Genomic DNA, 16,064 nt, shown 5'->3' on the forward strand with positions numbered 1-16,064 from the left:
CCGGGGTGGTGGGTTTATCCCGTCCCCTCCTCGGCTGTGCCGGGGGGTTCGGGGCGTGCTGTGCCGCGGTGCGCTGTGCCGGTTAGGCCTCTCCGCTCGCGGTGGGATTTCTGCCGTGCTGGTGCACAAAGCCAAGCCAAACCCAAACCAGCACGACACGCAGCTCGCCAACCCCAGGGAAGCCCCGGGCAGAGCAGACCCCCGGCACGGACCGTGCCGCGGCCCAGCCGCTCTGGGTGAGGCCGCCCGCGCCGAGGCAGGCCTTTCTCGGCCGGCTGTGCAGAGGAAGGGTTGAAGCCCACCCCGAGTGAGCTCGGGCCTGACCGTCCCGGTGCCCGCTCCAGCTCAGGGCGGCTCCGGCCCGGCCGTGCCCACCCGCCCCTTCCCCCCGCAGATGCCCCGGCGGAAGGAGGTGCCGGCGCTGGGCAGCCTCTGCCTGCAGAGCCTGGCCCGGCACATGCAGAGCCTCTGGGTGAAGGACTACAGCGAGAACTACCTGGACGAGTACCAGTTCCGCTTCGTCATGGGCCCCTTTAACGACCTGGGTGAGACGCGGGGGGCTGGGCACCCCCTCCCCGAGGAGGAGGAGGATGGGCGAGCGATGCCGGGGCGCTCTGCCTGCCTGACCCCCCCGGCCCCCCGCAGCCGGCAGCCTGGTGCAGGACCTGATCCGGCTGCTGGGCGAGAGCCGGCGCCTGACGCGGGCGGCGCTTCACCTGCTGCTGCTGCCGCACCTGCGGGCCCTGAGCCTGCGGCCCTGCCCCGGCCTCGCCAGCAACGCCATCGGCCGCCTCGTTGCCCTGCGCTGCCAGGTCAGCGGGTGCCCGCCCGCCGTGGGGCTGGGGGTGCCAAGGGGGCAGGGGGTGCCCTCCTTCCATGGGGCTGGGTGAGCGGGGCAGGGGGTGCCCAGCCGCCTTGGGGCTGGGGTAAGGGGGGCAGGGAGCGCCCACCCTCCGTGGGGCTGGGGAAGAGGGGTGCCCGCTCTGTGGGGCTGGGGATGCCAAGGGGGCAGGGGGTGCCCACCCTCCGTGGAGCTGGGATAAGGGAGGCAGGGGGCGCCCACCCTCTGTGGGGCTGGAGAAAAGGGATGCCTGCCCTCTGTGGGACTGGGGTAAGGGGGGCAGGGGTTGCCCGCCCTCCGTGGGGCTGGGGTACAGCGGGTGGGGGTGCCCACCTTCCCTGTGGTTGGGTGAGCAGGAGAGGGGGTGCCCTCCTTCCGTGGGGCTGGGGAAAAGGAGTGCCCACCCTCCATGGGGATGGGGTAAGGGGGGCAGGGAGCACCCACCCTCTGTGGGGCTGGGGAAAAGGGGTGCCCCCCCTCCGTGGGTGGGTGCAGGGGGGTCAGAGGGCTGTCAGCGTCCCCTCCTCCCCACCCTGCTGAGGGGGCTCCGTGTGCCGCCGGCAGAGCCTGAGCTCCCTGGACCTGCACGGCTGCAGCCGGCTGTCGGCGGACGTGCTGGTGGACCTGGCGGAGGGGCTGCCGCGGCTGAGCCGGCTGGGGCTGGCGGAGACACAGGCCAACCTCCCGGTGCTCTCGGCCGTGGGCTCCTGCTGCCGGCGCCTGCAGGAGCTGGACGTGTCCCGCTGCAAGAAGGTGTCCCCGCGCGCCCTGCGGCACCTCGCCTATGACCCGCTGACACGGGCCCCCGGCTGCCCCGCGCTCCGCGTCCTGCTGGCCCGCGGCCTGGAGCCCGCGGCCGACGGCGACGTGGTGGCGGCGTTGGCCTTCCTGCTGCTGGCCCTGCCGCACCTCGAGTTCCTGGCCCACGGCGCCGTGCCGGACGCCCTCCGCCTCCTCCACGAGCGGCAGCTGGACGGCACGGGGGACGCCGAGGGCTTCCCCTCGCTGGAGGAACTGGCGCAGCGGCGGGGGGCTGCTCCGGGGGGCCCCCCGCTCACCCTGCCCCTGCGGCGGGTGGAGGAGGTGGAGGAGCCCGCCCTGGCCGCCGTCCACGCCGTCTGTCCCCAGGCCGAGGAGGCCAGCGTGTGGCTGGGGGACGGGCCGGGCCCGGCGGGCAGCTGGGGGCTGCTGGGCTGGGGTCGCCTGGCCCGGCTGACCCTGGGCTGTGCCGTGCGGCAGGGGCGGGCGCTGGCGGAGGTGCTGCCGCTGGCGCGGAGCCTGGGCCCCCGCCTGCAGAGCCTGGGCCTGCACGGCTTCTGCTGCCGGGACGAGCTCGCCCTGCCCGCCCTGCTCGCCAGCTGCCCCGGCCTGCAGGCCTTCAGCGCCGAGCTGCACGCCCCGCCGGACGCCGACCCCGGCGAGGAGGCGCCGGCCGAGCCGCCCCGCTGGGACACCGACCTGCTGCCCGCTGGCCTCCCCCAGCTCCAGAGCTTCTCCCTGACCCTGGCCGGCACCACCGGCCTCTTCCCCGCCCGGCACGGGCTGGCGCTGCGCGCCACGCTGGCCTCGCTGCTCTGCCGGGCCCCGCGCCTGCAGACCCTCCGCCTGCTCGGCGTCCCCTTCCCGCTGGACTCGGTGTTCGAGACGGTGCTGGCAGCGCCGGGGCCGCCCCTGCTCGAGCTGCAGGAGCTCTCGCTGGCCGAGAGCCGGGTGTCCGCCCGCGCCGTGTGGCTGCTGCTGGCCTCCGAGGGCCGCCTGCGCCGCCTCGACCTGTCCCACTGCCGGGACGTCCACCGGCGGGACTACGACGCCGTCCTGCAGGCGGTGCGGAAGCAGCGGCTGGACCTGGACGTCACCTGGGAGTAACCGGCACCGGCCGCGCCGGGATCTTTAATAAAGCAGTTACCCGCAGCCGGCGGCACAGCCTGTTCCCGCGCGGCAGCTCTCCTGGCACGGCGGGGCCCGGTGGGAAGGGGCTGCGGGGGCCGCTCAGGTGGGGTGACCCCCCGCTCTGCTGCGCTTCAGCGTGCCGGCACCACCGGGGCGTCTCCGCACACCCCGGGGCTGGCTGCCCCGACCCGTACGGCACCGTGTCGCGGGGAGCCCGGCACGGTGGCTGTCAGTGCCGGGTGGCACGGCTGCCACCACGTCCCCACGCAGGTCTGGCACCGGCTCAGCGCCGGGGGCTGTCGGGGAGCCCCACCAGCCGCTCCGACTCGTCCCAGAGCTTGCGAGCGAGCCCGGCGTCGCGGGCGGCCGGCGAGGGCAGCGCCAGCCCGCAGTCGCTGTCGAAGTACTTGCCCGTGATGCCTGCGACCTCCTCCGCGACGGCGCAGTAAATGGTGCTGGCGGCGCCCTGCTCCACCGACTGCCGGGCAAAGACGGGGTGAGGAGGGGTCCCAGCTGCCCCCCACCCACCCACCCCACCGCCGCTGGGGGGTCCGGGCAGGATGCGGCCCCCGCCGCCTGCCCCCGCTCACCTTTATGAAGGGGCGGATGAGGGTGAAGAGCGTCCGGATGGCCCAGCCGAAGTGGCGCATAATGCTGGTGCTCACCACGCCGGGGCTCAGGGCGTTGGCGGTCACCCCTGCCGGGCCGTGCCGTCAGCGCCGCGCCATGGCTGGGGCCGAGGGGACCCCGGCACGGGCAGGGCCCTGCTCCCACCCCAGCCCCCGCCTCCAGGACCCCAATCCCTCGTTGCCGTCCCACCCGGAACAGCCCCAGGCCCAGCCTCGGAGCGGGGGCTCCTCCGTGCCACGCCACCGGGACCACCCCGGGGGACGCGGCCATCCCTGGCCAGGGCTCTCCCACCCCCGCAGACATGGGGGTTCCCGGGAAGTTTCTACCAGGGCTGAGACCCCTCCGCCCCATCGTGTGGCCCCTGTGCCGCGGCACAGCAGCACGGGGCGCGCAGCCCTCCCTGGGGAGCTGCGTGGCACGGCGTGGCATGGCATGGCACGGCTCAGCCCGGCACCCACCTGTGCCCTGCAGGCGCCGCGCCAGCTCGGCGGTGAAGAGGACGTTCATCAGCTTGGTGCTGTTGTAGGCGGCGTCGAAGCCCCCCGGGCGCTCCTGCCCGGTGAGGTACCGGCCGTCGGCGATGCCCGCGCTGTGCCGGAACGACGAGACGTTGACGATGCGGGCGGGCGCCGACGCCTTCAGGAGGTCTGTGCGGAGCAGGGGGTGAGCGGGGAGGGGTCCCCAGAGCCCCCCCGGCCCCAGCAGCCCCCCGCGCTCACCCAGCAGCAGGTTGGTGAGCAGGAACGGGCCCAGGTAGTTGGTGGCGAAGGTCTGCTCCAGCCCCTCCGGCGTGACGGCGAAGGGCAGCCCTGGGAGAGGGGGCACGGGGCGCCGTGGGGCCGGGAGCTGGGCGGGCATCGCCGCAGCGGGACGGGGAGCTGGAGCCCAGCCAGGGCAGGGGCGGTGGGCGCCTGACCCCGACACCGGCGCGTACCGGTGGCACCGGCGTTGTTCACCAGCACGTCCAGCCGCTTCTCCTCCCGCAGCACGGCCTGGGCGAAGGCGCGCACGGAGGCCAGCGAGCTGGTGTCCAGCAGCCGCAGCAGCACCGCGGGGTTGCCGGTGGCCGCCCGGATCTCCTCCACCGCCGCCTGGCCCAACTCTCGGCTCCGGCACGCCAGGATGGTGCGGGCGTTCCTGCGGGCCAGGTCCAGGGCCACGCACTTGCCGATCCCTGCAGTGCACGGAGCGGGCACGGGCTGATCCCTGCCGGGTCCCTGCGGCGGGGGGTCCCTGGGGGTCCATGGCCCCATCCCCAGGGTCCCGGCAGCCCCGGGAGCAGGGCAGGGCAGCGGAGGGGGACCCTGTCCCGGGCGGCTCAGCCACTGCCAGGAGCCCAGCACCGACGCCGGGGTGCAGGGGGCGTCAGCAGGGGCACAGGGCAGGTACCGCGGGGCCAGGAGGCAGCAGGGCCGGGCTCTGCCGTGCGGCATGGCTGTGGGGACGGGGACGAGGCGGGACGGCTGCCGCGGGGTGCGGGAAGGAGCCACCGGCGGCAGCTCGGGCAGTGGCTCACCCTGGCCCGAGCGGGCAGGACAGCAGCCACAGCCACCAAACCCACCCAGCCGCGTGGTGCCAGCACGGCCCCACACCGGTGCTCCGGCGCAGCGGGAAGCAACGAGCACCCGGGGTGGGGACGGACCTCCGCGCACATGGGGCCACCCTGTCCCTGGGCATGCAGGGGGACACCCCAAGGCCGACACGCCGGCAGAGCGGTGGTCTTGGCGGGGACACGGCCAGCAGCGCGGTGGCCTCGGCTGTGGGTCATTAACCCGGCGGGGGCAGAGGCCGCGGGGGCCGGGCAGGGGCTGGGGGTGTGGGGCTGCCCGGCGCCTGGCGAGGCTGGTCGGTCACGGGGGCTCGACGGGGACCAGCTCCCGAGCACACAGCGCGGCAGCCGGCGGCCAGCGCGGTGCAGAAGACGCCTGATGGCACCCGGCGTGAGCACGCCGTGGGCACGGGGCCCCGGGAGCGCATCCTGCACGCCCAGGGACCGGCCACCGTTGCCTCCTGCGGCCGTTTGCACCACTAAAGTGCACCACTGGGGAAGGGGGACCCGTGTCCCCTGCGGGCCACCTCGCAGCACCGTGCCATCATGCCGTCACCCACACACGTGTCCCCAGCCCCTTCTCCATCCCGGGGGTGCGGGGAGCTGCCACCGCCCCCTGCACCCGTTTCCCGTGTCTCCACAGTCCTGCACGCCCCCAGCACCACGCCGACCCCCGCAGCCCACGCTCCCCTGCCACCAGTCCGCCCCGCTCACCGCTGTTGGCTCCGGTGACAATCACCGTCTTGCCGGTCAGGTCGGTGGGACACTTGCGGGGCTGCCAGGCGCGCCTCCCCCTGGCCCAGAGGAGCAGCCCCAGCAGCAGCAGCGTCAGCAGGAACCAGCACGGGTGGCTGCAGGCGCTCGGCAGCTCCATGGCTGGGGCGCGGGGCCCGGCCGGGGCGCCGGCGTGTGGGTTGGGGACAGAGTCCAGCCGGGGCCGGAGGTCGGCCGAGGCGGCAAACAGGAGGAGCCAGCGGAGGAACGCCTGGCTGCGAGCGTGGTGCCACCGGCGGGACTCTGGCCTCTTTGGTCACGGGTTGATCTACGAGACGCCGGGACTGGTGGTGACCGACGGGGAAAGCTTGTCCCGCAGCGGGAAGAGGTCTCTGGGACAGGAGTCCGCAGGGCTCATCAGCGGAGCTTTAAACTAGACTCAGAAGGGGGGTGGGGACGTACCTGATCCTGCCAGAGAGGCTCCTGGGTGTAGCAGCTTAGTGCTCATGGGGCAACACACCAAAGTTTGTGAGAACCAAAAGGCAGAAGCTAAGCCTCGAGGGTGAAAGCCAACAGCTCAGCTCCCTTCCCCAAGCGCTCGTACACCGGCGCATGCGGCGTGGGGAGGAAGCAGGAGGACCTGGGGGTCCGTGTGCGGCTGCGGGGCCACGATCCCATTGCGATTGCCGAGCCATGGTGGGACAGCTCGGGTGACTGGAAGGCTGCCGTGGATGGCGACGGGCTCTCTGGGAAAGACAGGGCAGCCGGGCGAGGGGGGAGACGCTCTTGGTGTGGGAGAGCACCGGGAGTGTGCCGAGCTCTGCCCGGGGGGGATGGCGAGCCAGTTGAGAGCCTGTGGGTAAAGACTAAGGGCCGGGCTAATATGGGAGACACTGTTGTGGGTGTTTATTACAGGCCACCTGACCAGGATGAGGAGGTAGATGAAGCCTTCTACAGGCAGCTGGAAGCAGCCTCCCAGTCACGGGCCCTGGTCCTCGTGGGGGACTTCAACCACCCTGATATTTGCTGGGAAGGCAGCACAGCCAAGCTCCCGCGGTCCAAGAGGTTCCTGACAAACATTGATGATAACTCCTTGACTCAGATGGTGGAGGAACCAGCGAGGAGAGGCGCGCTGCTGGACCTCCTGCTAACGGACAAAGGTCGGGGCTGTGGAGGCTGGGGGCAGCCTCGGCTGTAGTGACCACGAGATGGTGGAGTTCAGGGTCCTGCGTGGAAGCAGCAGGGCAGCCAGCAGGATCGCAGCCCTGGACTTAGGAGAGCTCACTTTAGCAGCCTCAAAGAGCTACTTGGGGGAACCCCGCGGGCTGGGGCTCTAGAAGGTGGGGGGGCCCAAGAAAGCTGGTTGCTCTTCCAGCACCACTTCCTCCAAGCCCAAACCCGATGCGTCCCTATGAGGAAGAAATCGAGCAGAGGAGGCAGAAGGGCTGCTGGGATGGTCCAGGAGCTCCTGGGAACACCCAAGAGGAAGAAGGAAGTTTACAGCATGTGGAAAAAGGGCCTGGCCACTTGGGAGGAATATAGGAATATAGGAATATTGTCAGAGCATGCAGGGACGCAACAAGGAAGGCTAAGGCCCGTTTGGAATTAAGTCTGGCTAGGGATATCAAAGATAATAAGAAGGGATTCTTCAAATACATCAGTAGCAAAAATAAGACCAGGGAAAATGTGGGCCCCCTGGTGAACGAGGCGGGTGCTGGGGTGACAGGGGATATGGAGAAGGCAGAGATGCTGACTGCCACCTTCACCTCAGTCTGTACTGCTATGGCTGGTCCTCGGGAGTCCCAGACCCTGGAGGTAGGAGAGGAAATCTGGAGGAAGGAAGAGTGCCCCTGGTCAAGGAGGGTTGGGTGAGGGATCTCGTAGCTGGACTGGGCACTCACGAGCCCATGGGCCCCAATGGGATGCACCCACAGGCACCGAGGGAGCTGGTGGACGTTCTCCATCGTCTTGGGTGGGTCATGGAGGGCAGGAGCATCGCCTGGGGGCTGGAGAGAAGGCACTGTCACTGCAGCCTTCAAAAAGGGCAAGGAGGAGGATCCAGGGAACTGCAGTCTGGCATGGGCTGGGGGTGTCGAGGAGCCCGATGGGGATGGCTCGGTGTCGGCCCAGCACCGGCAGGGGGTGCAGCCCCGGCCCCCTCAGTGTGCGGGAGCCAACACCTTGGCCCTCGGTGCCACCGGAGCGGGGAACCACCCTGGTGACAACCAAACACCTCCTGGGGCAGCCCCAGCGACCAAGCCAGAGCTGCCCCTTCCCCGCTGCCCCCCGCAGAGGGCAGGGACGTGAGGCAGCACCGCAGCCCGGGGACACGGGGCGATGGCAAACCCCAGAGAGAGCTGCAAAGCCACACAGACGCTTCACCCCATTAAATCCCTCACATTTCTCGTTTGGTGGCAAACCAGCGGCAGCGTGCAGGCCGTGGGCGGCTACGAGCCGAAAATCAGGCGGTGGGTTGTTGCGTGGTACGTGCCGGGGGGCTGGCGGCTCCGTGGGCTGCTGCCAGCCGTGCTCCCGGCCCCGCTCCGGCGCGGGAGCTCGTGGTGTGAAGCTGCAGGGCTGGATTTCTTCAGAGGACATGAGCCAAGTGACAGAAACCTCTTTATTTTCTCTCTGGCACCCGGGCACGGAGCTGCTGGAGCCCCCCGCGCCACTCGGGGTGCTGGGGGTGGCGCTGCCTTCAGCGCTCGCCATCGCCCGTGACCTGCCTGGCCGCCGTGGCAGGGAAGGGCACGGTGGGGCCGATGGGTCTCAGGTCCCGCTTGGCCTCCCCCGTCTCCTCCTCCTCTTCCTCTTCTTCCTCCTGGCCGCGCGCAGGGATGCGGAGCCCGTGCCTGACGCTGCCGCCCCGTCGGACGGTCACGCCGGGGGCCAGACGGGTGGAGCCCAGCAAGGAGCCGAGCTGCCGGGGCAGGGGCCTGGGGGGCTGCGGGGACCCCGGCGGGGGCGGCTGGAGCTGTCCCCCCGCCACGGTGACCAGTCCCCGGGACGGCCACGGTCCCCGGCTGTGCCAGCGGGCACCCTGGGGACACGCCGGCGGCTTGGCCTCCGCGTCCAGCACCTCCACCTGGGGCCTGATCCAGCGCTCGGGTCGCCTGCCAGGGCCCAGCCTGGGGACCCCCGGGACGGTGCCAGAGCCCCCTCGCTTCGCCCCGGTGATGCACAGGGGCTTTCCCGGCCGGATCTCTACCAGGCTGGCGCAGGAGGGAGGTGGCAGCGATGGCACGTGGCTGCTGACCCCCGCCACCTTGCTCCCCTCCACGTCCCCGTGGGATGGCCGCGGCGGACACTGTCCCTGCTCCGGCTGCCCCAGGGCTGGCCGAGGCAGTGGGTGCCGGGCACGGGGGGGTTTTCCCTTGGTGGGACGAGGGGTGATGGCCACCTGGTCCGGCAGCAGCTCCAGAAGGGACGGCCCTGGCACGGGCAGGTTGTCACCAGTGCTGGCGACCTGGCCGGGACACGAGGGCTGCACTGGGGGAGCTCCGGCCTCGGCCGCCGTGGTGGGGTCCTGCTGGCACGGGGCTTGTGCACCAGAGACCTGCTGGGAGAGGGCGAAGGGGGAGCTGGTGGGGGCTGGGGGTGTCGAGGTGCCCGATGGGGGTGACTGGGCGTCGGCCCAGCACCGGCAGGGGGTGCAGCCCCGGCCCCCTCGGTGCGCAGGAGCCAACACCTTGGCCCTCGGTGCCACCGGAGCGGGGAACCACCCCGGTGACAACCAAACACCCCCCGGGGCAGCCCCAGCGACCAAGCCAGAGCCGCCCCTTCCCCGCTGCCCCCCGCAGCACGGCCCCCCGGCTCCTCGGGGCTGTTGGGGGAGGCAGCACCCTGCCGGGGGGCCTGGGGCCGAGTGGGTGCCCCACGACCCCAGAGGGCTCACCGGGGGCCACGGTGGGGTTTGGGGCACGTCTCACCTCTCCCTCGCCCGGGGACAGGCAGGTGCTCAGGACGGGGACGGAGCCCTGCGCCCAGGCGTCCACGACGGGGGGCTCGGGCTCCTCATCCTCCTGCCAGGCGCCGTCTCCCTGGGGGTCCGTGTCCCCCTCGTCCCGCGCCGGGAAGCGCCACATGGTGCCCTGCAGGAGGGCGTCCCGCGCCCAGCCCACGGCGAAGGGCACGCACTGCCAGCAGAGCCACGGCTGAGCCCCCCGGCCAGCGGGGTCCCTGTCCCAGCCTCGGGGCTGCGAGGGACCCGCTCTCGCCCCGGGGCACCCGGGATCCCCCCCAAAAGCAGGGTGGGGGCACGCTCACCTGCCGAGCCGCGTGGGCCTTGGCGCACTCGTCCATCACGCGGCCCACGAGCTCTGCCATGATGTCCCCGACGTCCCTGTCCCCCTGCTCGGCCTCGAGCAGCGACAGCCATTCCGCCTCGGGCAGGCGGCCGGTGACGGCCTCGGCTCGGGCCGCGGTGACAGTGGGCGGCCGGGACCTGTCCCCGCGCGACCTGGAGGTGGGCGCCCGCTCGTGGGGGGTCGTTTTCTGCAGGAGGACACGACAGCTCCCACCTCTCCCCGCGGTGCCTGCACGCACAGCCGGGGCACCCACAGCCGGGGCACCCACAGCCACGACACCCACAGCCAGGTCACCCACAGCTGAGCACCCACAGCCAGGGCACCCACAGCCAGGGCACCCACAGCCACGGTGGGACAAGGCCAGGACGGCCCCATCCCACACTGGTCCTGGGGTGGGGACGGCCCACGGACCCCCCCAGCTTCAGAGGATCGGGAGCCAAGACCCCCCTCGCCCACACCCCGGGGTTTTGCTTCCCCAGTCCCCCCGCAGCGGCACCGGGGTGCGAGGGGAGCGGGGGGAGGCGTGGGATGGGGGCCTCCCTGGCCTGATGTCCCGCTGCTCCCCATAGCACCCCCTGTCTACCCCAGCACATCCCAGCACATCCCAATATACCGCAGCTCATCCCAGTACACCTCGATATACCCCAGTGTATCCCAACTCATCACAACCCGCCCCGGTCCATCCCAGTACCCCAGCACATCCCAACTCAGCACACCCCAGCATACCCTAGCATGCCCCAGAACACCCCAGTATGCCCCAGCACGCCCCAGCCCATCCCATTGCACCCCAGCACATTGCAACTCACCACACCCCAGTATGCCCCAGAACACCCCAGTATGCCCCAGAACACCCCAGTATGCCCCAGCACGCCCCAGCCCATCCCAGTGCACCCCAGCACATTGCAACTCACCACACCCCAGTATGCCCCAGCACGCCCCAGCACATCCCAGTACACCCCAGCGTGTTGCAGCTCACCGCACCCCAGTACATCCCAGCAAAGCCCAGTACATCCAAGCTCACTCCAGCACACCCCAGCTCACCCCAGGTCACCCCAGCATGCCCAGCTCACCCCATTACACCCCAGATCACCCCAGCACACATCCCAGTGTGCTCAGCACACCCCAGCACACACACCAGTACACTCCAGCTCACCCCAGTACACCCCATTACGCCCCAGTACACTCCAGCTCATCCCAGTACACCCCAGTATGGTCCCCAGCTCACCCCAGCACACACACCAGTACACTCCAGCTCACCCCAGTATGCCCCCCAGTACACCCCAGTATGCCCCCCGCCCACCTCGCCCATCCCTTCCCGGAGGCGTCCCGGTCTCCAGGGCAACGCTGGCCCCGCCCCCGCCGCTCCGCGCTCGCTGACACCACCGCTGCGCGCCGCCGCCGCCGCCCTACGTCATCACGCCGCGCCGCCGTCTCCATGGCTGCGGCCGCCACCGAGTGAGCGGCGGGGCGGGGCGCGGCGGGGCGGGGCGGGGGGTCCCGGCGTCCCGAGGGTGCCGGGGCGGGGGGGTCCCTGGGACAGGGACGATCCCAGGGGGGCGGGGGCCGGGCCTGGGCCGCGGCGGGCGGGGCGGGGCGGGGCGGGGCGCGGGCGGTGCCGGTGACCCCGGTGCCGGTGACCCCGGTGCCGGTGCCCGCAGGATGTACCGCAAGGAGCGGAGCGTCCCGCTGAAGAGCAGCAGCGCGGCGCTGTACAACAACCTGGGCGTGCTCCGCCCGCCCGGCCGGCCCCCGGCCGCCTTCAGCGCCGTGCACGGCCCCAGCCTCAGCCTGGTCAGCGCCGCCGCCGACGGGCTCGGCTTCTCCCCCCGGCAGCTGCCGGCGAGGGAGGGCGGGACGGCCCTCGGCGCCCCGCTCCTCACCCAGGTCAGGGCCCGCGGGGCGCCCCGGGCCCTGCCGGGGCCTCGGAAACGGAGGGACGGGGGGGAGCGGGGGGGAGCGGCGGGGGGACAAGGGGCGCCCCGGGCTGGGCCGCCGCGTCGCCTCGGTGTTGGCTTCGGTGCACCGGTGAGGGCGGCCTGTCCTGCGCCGGTGGGTGGGCCCGCCGAGCGCGGGGGGACACGGCGGGGCTGCGGCGGGGGAGGAAGGGCCCTGCTGGGCGAGCCTGCCCGGGCGGGAGCAGCGGCCCGCGGGGTCCTCACTACGGGGAGGGGGAGAGGGAGGGAGCCCCATGCGGAGGCTTGGGAGCGTCCCCGGGGGCGGGGGGGACCCAGGTCCTGTCACCCGTGACGGGCGCCAGGAACGCGTGGGACTGCGGGCTGTCCCGGCCCCGGCGGGTGGGGAGGGGTCCGGCCCCCTCGGCCCCCTCGCCGCGCTCCCACCGAGCCGCCTTTCCCCCCAGGCCGCTTGGTGCGTCCTGCCGTCGCGGGTCCTGCTGGTGCTGGCCTCTCAGAAGGGGATCCAGGTGAGTCACGGTGGCGGGGGGGACGGCTGGGCTGCGGGGGCACCTCCCGGGGGTCCCGCGGCACACCCGGGGCGCTGCCCCTTTCTCCCGGGGCAGCGGTGGAGTCTGAAGCCCCACGAGAAACTTCCCGGCCCTCTCGGGCCTCGCCCTGTCGCTTTTTCTCTGCAGATGTACGAGTCCGACGGCTCCATCATGGTTTACTGGCACGCACTGGACGTCACGGAGCATCCTCCAGGTAAATCCCGCCGTGGGAGCACAGCGAGGAGCCCCCCGGCCCCTCTGCCCGCTCTCCTCCCCCCCATGTGTGTGTGGGTCCCGTAGTGCAGCCCGGCTCCTCCTGGCCGGGAGACCCCCGGCAGCCTTACCCCGACCCGGCTGGGGTCGGGGTGGGACAGACCGACACAGCAGCTTAGCAGGAGGGTCTGGGGGAGCTCATAGCGTCCCCCCGACGGGGCGGCTCGGCAGGGCCCCAGCCTGGCAGCTACAGATGGAACCCAAACGGGTGCCCGGGAGCCTCACGCCGGTCTCCCGGTTCCCGGGAGCTGCGGTGGGCCGTGACCGGCTCCCGGTTTCCTCCCTTCCAGCCCAGGCGGTGTTCGCCCGGGGGATCGCGGCGGCTGGTGGGCGCTTCATCTGCGTGGGTGAGCCGAGCCCGGGGGTTCGGGGAAGGACGAGAAGGGCGGGGGGCTCTGCGGGGGGCGCGTTGCTGGGGCGTGGGGTCAGCCGAAGGGGCTGGGTCGCCCTTGGAGCTGCTCGGTGGGAGCGCCTGGGCTGAAGAGAGGGGCAGGGGGGCGAGCCGGGAGGAGCAGCCCCGCGGGGGCGGCGGGTCTCGGGGGGCAGTGAGGGACCTGTGGGACGGGGCCCCGCTGATGCCTCCGCAGGGACGTCCTCTGGGGCGGTGCTGGTGTTTGACATCCCCCCGAAAGGGACAAACGTGACGGTGAGCGAGGTCCTGGAGCAGCACCGCGACGCCATCACCGACATCGCGGCGGAGCTGGGCCGGGCTCCGGTACGTGCGGGGTCGGCGCTGGCGGCAGCCGCCGGGGCCAGAGGAGCCGGTGGGGTCCATGGTGCCGGGGGAGGGCGGTGGGGGCTCCAGCCGTCCCCTCGGCTGTCTCGGGGACACCGCGCAGGTGCCGGCGCTGGGAGCCGGGGTTTGCCCAGGCCCTGGCTGGGCCGATCCTGGGGTGCAGCCCCTCTCCGCGGCCGGCCCGAGCTCTGGGGGGGCTGCGAGGTGGCAGAGGTGCCCCGCGGTGCGGGGGAGCGGGTGGCTCTGCCGTCCCTCCCTTCGCTGGGGACGTTGGCTTTTGTGGCTGTGGCCGCAGGAGGGGGATCTCCTCTGTCAGGGCGGGAGGAGGTGGCTCGGGGTGGCCGCTGCCTCGGCCCCCGCTCCGAAGTGCCTGCGAGCCGTCCTGCCCTGGCTCGGTGCGGCGTCTGCAGGTAAGGCAGAGCAGAGCCAGGGGGGGTTTGAAACGCTGCGCTCGGACAGGGCTGCGCCCTTGGCTGCCCGGGGGGCTGGGTGGGAGCAGCCACCCCATGGGTTATCCCACGGAAATTACTGCCCCCAGCACAGAGCGGTGAGTTACTCCAGCAGACCCCGAGAGGAGGGCACAGGACACGTCCTGCCCGTGTCTCGAGCCATTCCTGGGTGCTGGGTGCTGGCACAGGACCCTGCTTCTCCTCCCCAGGCCAGGCCCGGGGGCTGGCGCCGGGAGGACGAGGAAGCCGAGGGCAGAGCCGTGCCTGCGCGCTGCCGAAGGGCCGAGCCTTTCCCCCTCACCGGCGGAGGGAGGTCACGGAGCCGAGCGGTACCGGTGGCCGATGAGAGAACCCCACCGGGACGGGGCTTACTCCGGTTCGGCTCGTGCTGGCTGACGTCTCTGCCGACGCACTACTTGGCTTTGCCACCACTGGCTGCCTCCTTCCCGACGAGGGCACTTTCTCCTCCTTCCCTAATTAGTCACCCTCCACTTGCTCTGCGCTGTGGACTCCCCTGGGCAATTAATTGCTGAGAACCCGTTCCCAATTAGCCTGGCTGTGGAGCTTGTTTACGGGAAAGCCATGCCGGCCTCGGCCCGCGGTGACTGTCCCTGAACGCGCCTCGCTTGGGCTTCGCACCGGGGTTTGGTGAAGCCTTCCCGGCACGTGGCATCCCAGGCGCCCAGCGGGTGAAGAGCGTTGGGACTGGGGTGCAGAGGGCGGGGATGCGGCGGTTCCTCCTGGAGCTTCGTCCCGTGTGTCCCTGGCGCTGCCGGGCACGGTTGAACCGCCGCGCCCATGGGTGATCCCCGCTCCGTCCTGGGGCGCGTTGGGTGCTTTCCGTGAGCTGGCTCTGCCATGGGCTCCGGCTCGGCGTGGCGGCGGCTTTAGCGGCGCAGGCGGCCGGGGCAGCGAGAACCTTCTGCCGGGGTGAGTCCGCTGCCCCGCCGGCGGCGCTGGGGCGGGGGCTGACCCGCCTCTGCTTCGCAGGACGGGGCCGGTGACCTGGTGAGCGCCGATGACGCTGGGACCCTCTGCGTCTGGAGCGCGGGAGAGGAGTTCGCCCTGCGCAGCAAGATCCCGGCCTTTGGGTAAGGGAGCGGCGCGGCGGGGCCCCGTCGGCGGGGGGTGTCGGGCACCCCCGGCCCGACCACATCCATGCCTCGTGAGGGGCGGGAGGGTGGCAGGAGGGGGACGCTCGGCACCAGCCCCCGGCGCGCGGGTCTGCAGCCAGGAGGGGAGGAGGCGAAACGCGCCCCTGTGCCCCAGCTGCTCCTGCTCCTCTGTGACGCTGTGGAACGGGATCGTGGCCGCCGGCTACGGCAACGGGCAGATTCGGCTGTACGAGGCGGCGACCGGCCTCCTGCGGGCCGAGGTCAACGCTCACGCTCGATGGATCTACGCCCTGGACGTGGCGCCGCAGACGGGAAAGGTACGGCTGGCTGCGCCCCGGCACCCCACCCCGGCACCCCGCCGCTGGCAGTGCCCCCTGCATGGCGTCCCTTGGGCCTCCCAGTCCCCACGGCCACCGTCCCGGTCCCTTTGCAGCTGCTGTCGGGCGCAGAGGACTCCTTCGTGCACGTCTGGCAGCTCAGCCGGGACCCGGACACGGACGACATCGAGGTGAGTCTGCCGGGCGTCCGGCTCCGGCGGGATCTGCTTTACTGGGCCCGTGCCACCGCGCCGGCTCCTCTCCCCGCCGCAGATCGAGCACTGCCACGCCGAGTGCGTGACCGACACCCAGGTCTGCGGCGCTCGCTTCTGCGACCCCGAGGGAAACTCCTTCGCCGTCACCGGCTACGACCTGAGCGAGATCTTCCGCTACGGCCGGGCGTAGGCTGCGAGCTGCGGGGTCTGCCGGGGGCCGCGCCGGGAGAGCTGGGCTGCCCCCACACCGAGGCACCGTAAGCGAGGGGTGGGGGGGGTTCAGCACAGACACCCGCCCCCCCCCCCCCCCCCCGACTTCTGCTCCGTGGGGCCCGGGCAGCAGCGGCACAGGGCTGTGCCCCCAGCATGGTGGAAATCGGGGTGAAGGCGGAGCTGAGCCGGGACCCCCCCTCGCTCCCAAAGCAAACCTGCCCCTGGCGTGGCCTGTCCACCCCCGGGGCAGCACAGGTCCCTGGCAGGAGGAAGAGGAGGAGGAGGAGAGGAGCGTCTTGTCCTCCCCAGGGAGCCGTGGGGACAGGCGGGTCCCCGTGGTGGGACCCTGCGCGCCCAGGGCTGCTGGCCAGA

At 72.1% G+C, this 16,064-nt stretch overlaps 4 protein-coding genes across 4 annotated transcripts; 2 read left to right on the forward strand and 2 right to left on the reverse strand.

Annotated features, from left to right (window-relative positions):
* Positions 1-394: 394 nt before the first annotated feature.
* Positions 395-2,707, forward strand: LOC147415751 (uncharacterized). The gene is made up of 3 exons (XM_086464724.1): positions 395-545; positions 646-812; positions 1,406-2,707. Exons 1-3 carry the CDS (start codon positions 395-397, stop codon positions 2,705-2,707), a joined length of 1,620 nt encoding a protein of 539 aa, XP_086320850.1.
* Positions 2,708-3,014: 307 nt separating this feature from the next.
* On the reverse strand, positions 3,015-5,784 carry LOC147415752 (retinol dehydrogenase 13-like). The gene is made up of 6 exons (XM_086464883.1): positions 5,625-5,784; positions 4,296-4,535; positions 4,081-4,170; positions 3,820-4,008; positions 3,322-3,428; positions 3,015-3,209 (listed from the first exon to the last, which is right to left on the reverse strand). Exons 1-6 carry the CDS (start codon positions 5,782-5,784, stop codon positions 3,015-3,017), a joined length of 981 nt encoding a protein of 326 aa, XP_086321009.1.
* A 2,538-nt stretch (positions 5,785-8,322) lies between these two features.
* C4H2orf81 (chromosome 4 C2orf81 homolog) lies at positions 8,323-11,368 on the reverse strand. Its single transcript, XM_086464884.1, has 4 exons — positions 11,342-11,368; positions 9,891-10,118; positions 9,554-9,760; positions 8,323-9,180 (listed from the first exon to the last, which is right to left on the reverse strand). The coding sequence occupies exons 1-4, from the start codon at positions 11,366-11,368 to the stop codon at positions 8,323-8,325; spliced, it is 1,320 nt and encodes a 439-aa protein (XP_086321010.1).
* WDR54 (WD repeat domain 54) lies at positions 11,367-15,669 on the forward strand. Its single transcript, XM_086463727.1, has 10 exons — positions 11,367-11,386; positions 11,590-11,815; positions 12,291-12,353; positions 12,522-12,588; positions 12,938-12,994; positions 13,235-13,362; positions 14,823-14,923; positions 15,102-15,264; positions 15,381-15,455; positions 15,538-15,669. The coding sequence occupies exons 1-10, from the start codon at positions 11,367-11,369 to the stop codon at positions 15,667-15,669; spliced, it is 1,032 nt and encodes a 343-aa protein (XP_086319853.1).
* Positions 15,670-16,064: the final 395 nt, after the last annotated feature.

Source organism: Leptosomus discolor, chromosome 4 (assembly GCF_034619465.1).
Source record: "Leptosomus discolor isolate bLepDis1 chromosome 4, bLepDis1.hap2, whole genome shotgun sequence".
NCBI classification, from domain to species: domain Eukaryota; kingdom Metazoa; phylum Chordata; class Aves; order Leptosomiformes; family Leptosomidae; genus Leptosomus; species Leptosomus discolor.

What these genes read in the sequence shown, in the direction of transcription:
- LOC147415751 (XM_086464724.1), top strand. Translation starts at nt 395, where the DNA reads ATGCCCCGGCGGAAGGAGGTGCCGGCGCTGGGCAGCCTCTGCCTGCAG. An exon ending in GGGCCCCTTTAACGACCTGG is followed by an intron (nt 546 to 645) that starts GTGAGACGCGGG and finishes GGCCCCCCGCAG; the next exon opens with CCGGCAGCCTGGTGCAGGAC. An exon ending in TCGTTGCCCTGCGCTGCCAG is followed by an intron (nt 813 to 1,405) that starts GTCAGCGGGTGC and finishes TGCCGCCGGCAG; the next exon opens with AGCCTGAGCTCCCTGGACCT.
- C4H2orf81 (XM_086464884.1), bottom strand. Translation starts at nt 11,368, where the DNA reads ATGGAGACGGCGGCGCGGCGTGATGAC. An exon ending in CGGCGGCGCGGCGTGATGAC is followed by an intron (nt 10,119 to 11,341) that starts GTAGGGCGGCGG and finishes GTCCTCCTGCAG; the next exon opens with AAAACGACCCCCCACGAGCG. An exon ending in TGTCCCCGGGCGAGGGAGAG is followed by an intron (nt 9,181 to 9,553) that starts GTGAGACGTGCC and finishes CTCTCCCAGCAG; the next exon opens with GTCTCTGGTGCACAAGCCCC.
- LOC147415752 (XM_086464883.1), bottom strand. Translation starts at nt 5,784, where the DNA reads ATGGAGCTGCCGAGCGCCTGCAGCCACCCGTGCTGGTTCCTGCTGACG. An exon ending in TGTCACCGGAGCCAACAGCG is followed by an intron (nt 4,536 to 5,624) that starts GTGAGCGGGGCG and finishes CGTGCACTGCAG; the next exon opens with GGATCGGCAAGTGCGTGGCC. An exon ending in TCATCCGCCCCTTCATAAAG is followed by an intron (nt 3,210 to 3,321) that starts GTGAGCGGGGGC and finishes TTTGCCCGGCAG; the next exon opens with TCGGTGGAGCAGGGCGCCGC.
- WDR54 (XM_086463727.1), top strand. Translation starts at nt 11,367, where the DNA reads ATGGCTGCGGCCGCCACCGA. An exon ending in GCGCCCCGCTCCTCACCCAG is followed by an intron (nt 11,816 to 12,290) that starts GTCAGGGCCCGC and finishes CTTTCCCCCCAG; the next exon opens with GCCGCTTGGTGCGTCCTGCC. An exon ending in CGTCACGGAGCATCCTCCAG is followed by an intron (nt 12,589 to 12,937) that starts GTAAATCCCGCC and finishes CCTCCCTTCCAG; the next exon opens with CCCAGGCGGTGTTCGCCCGG.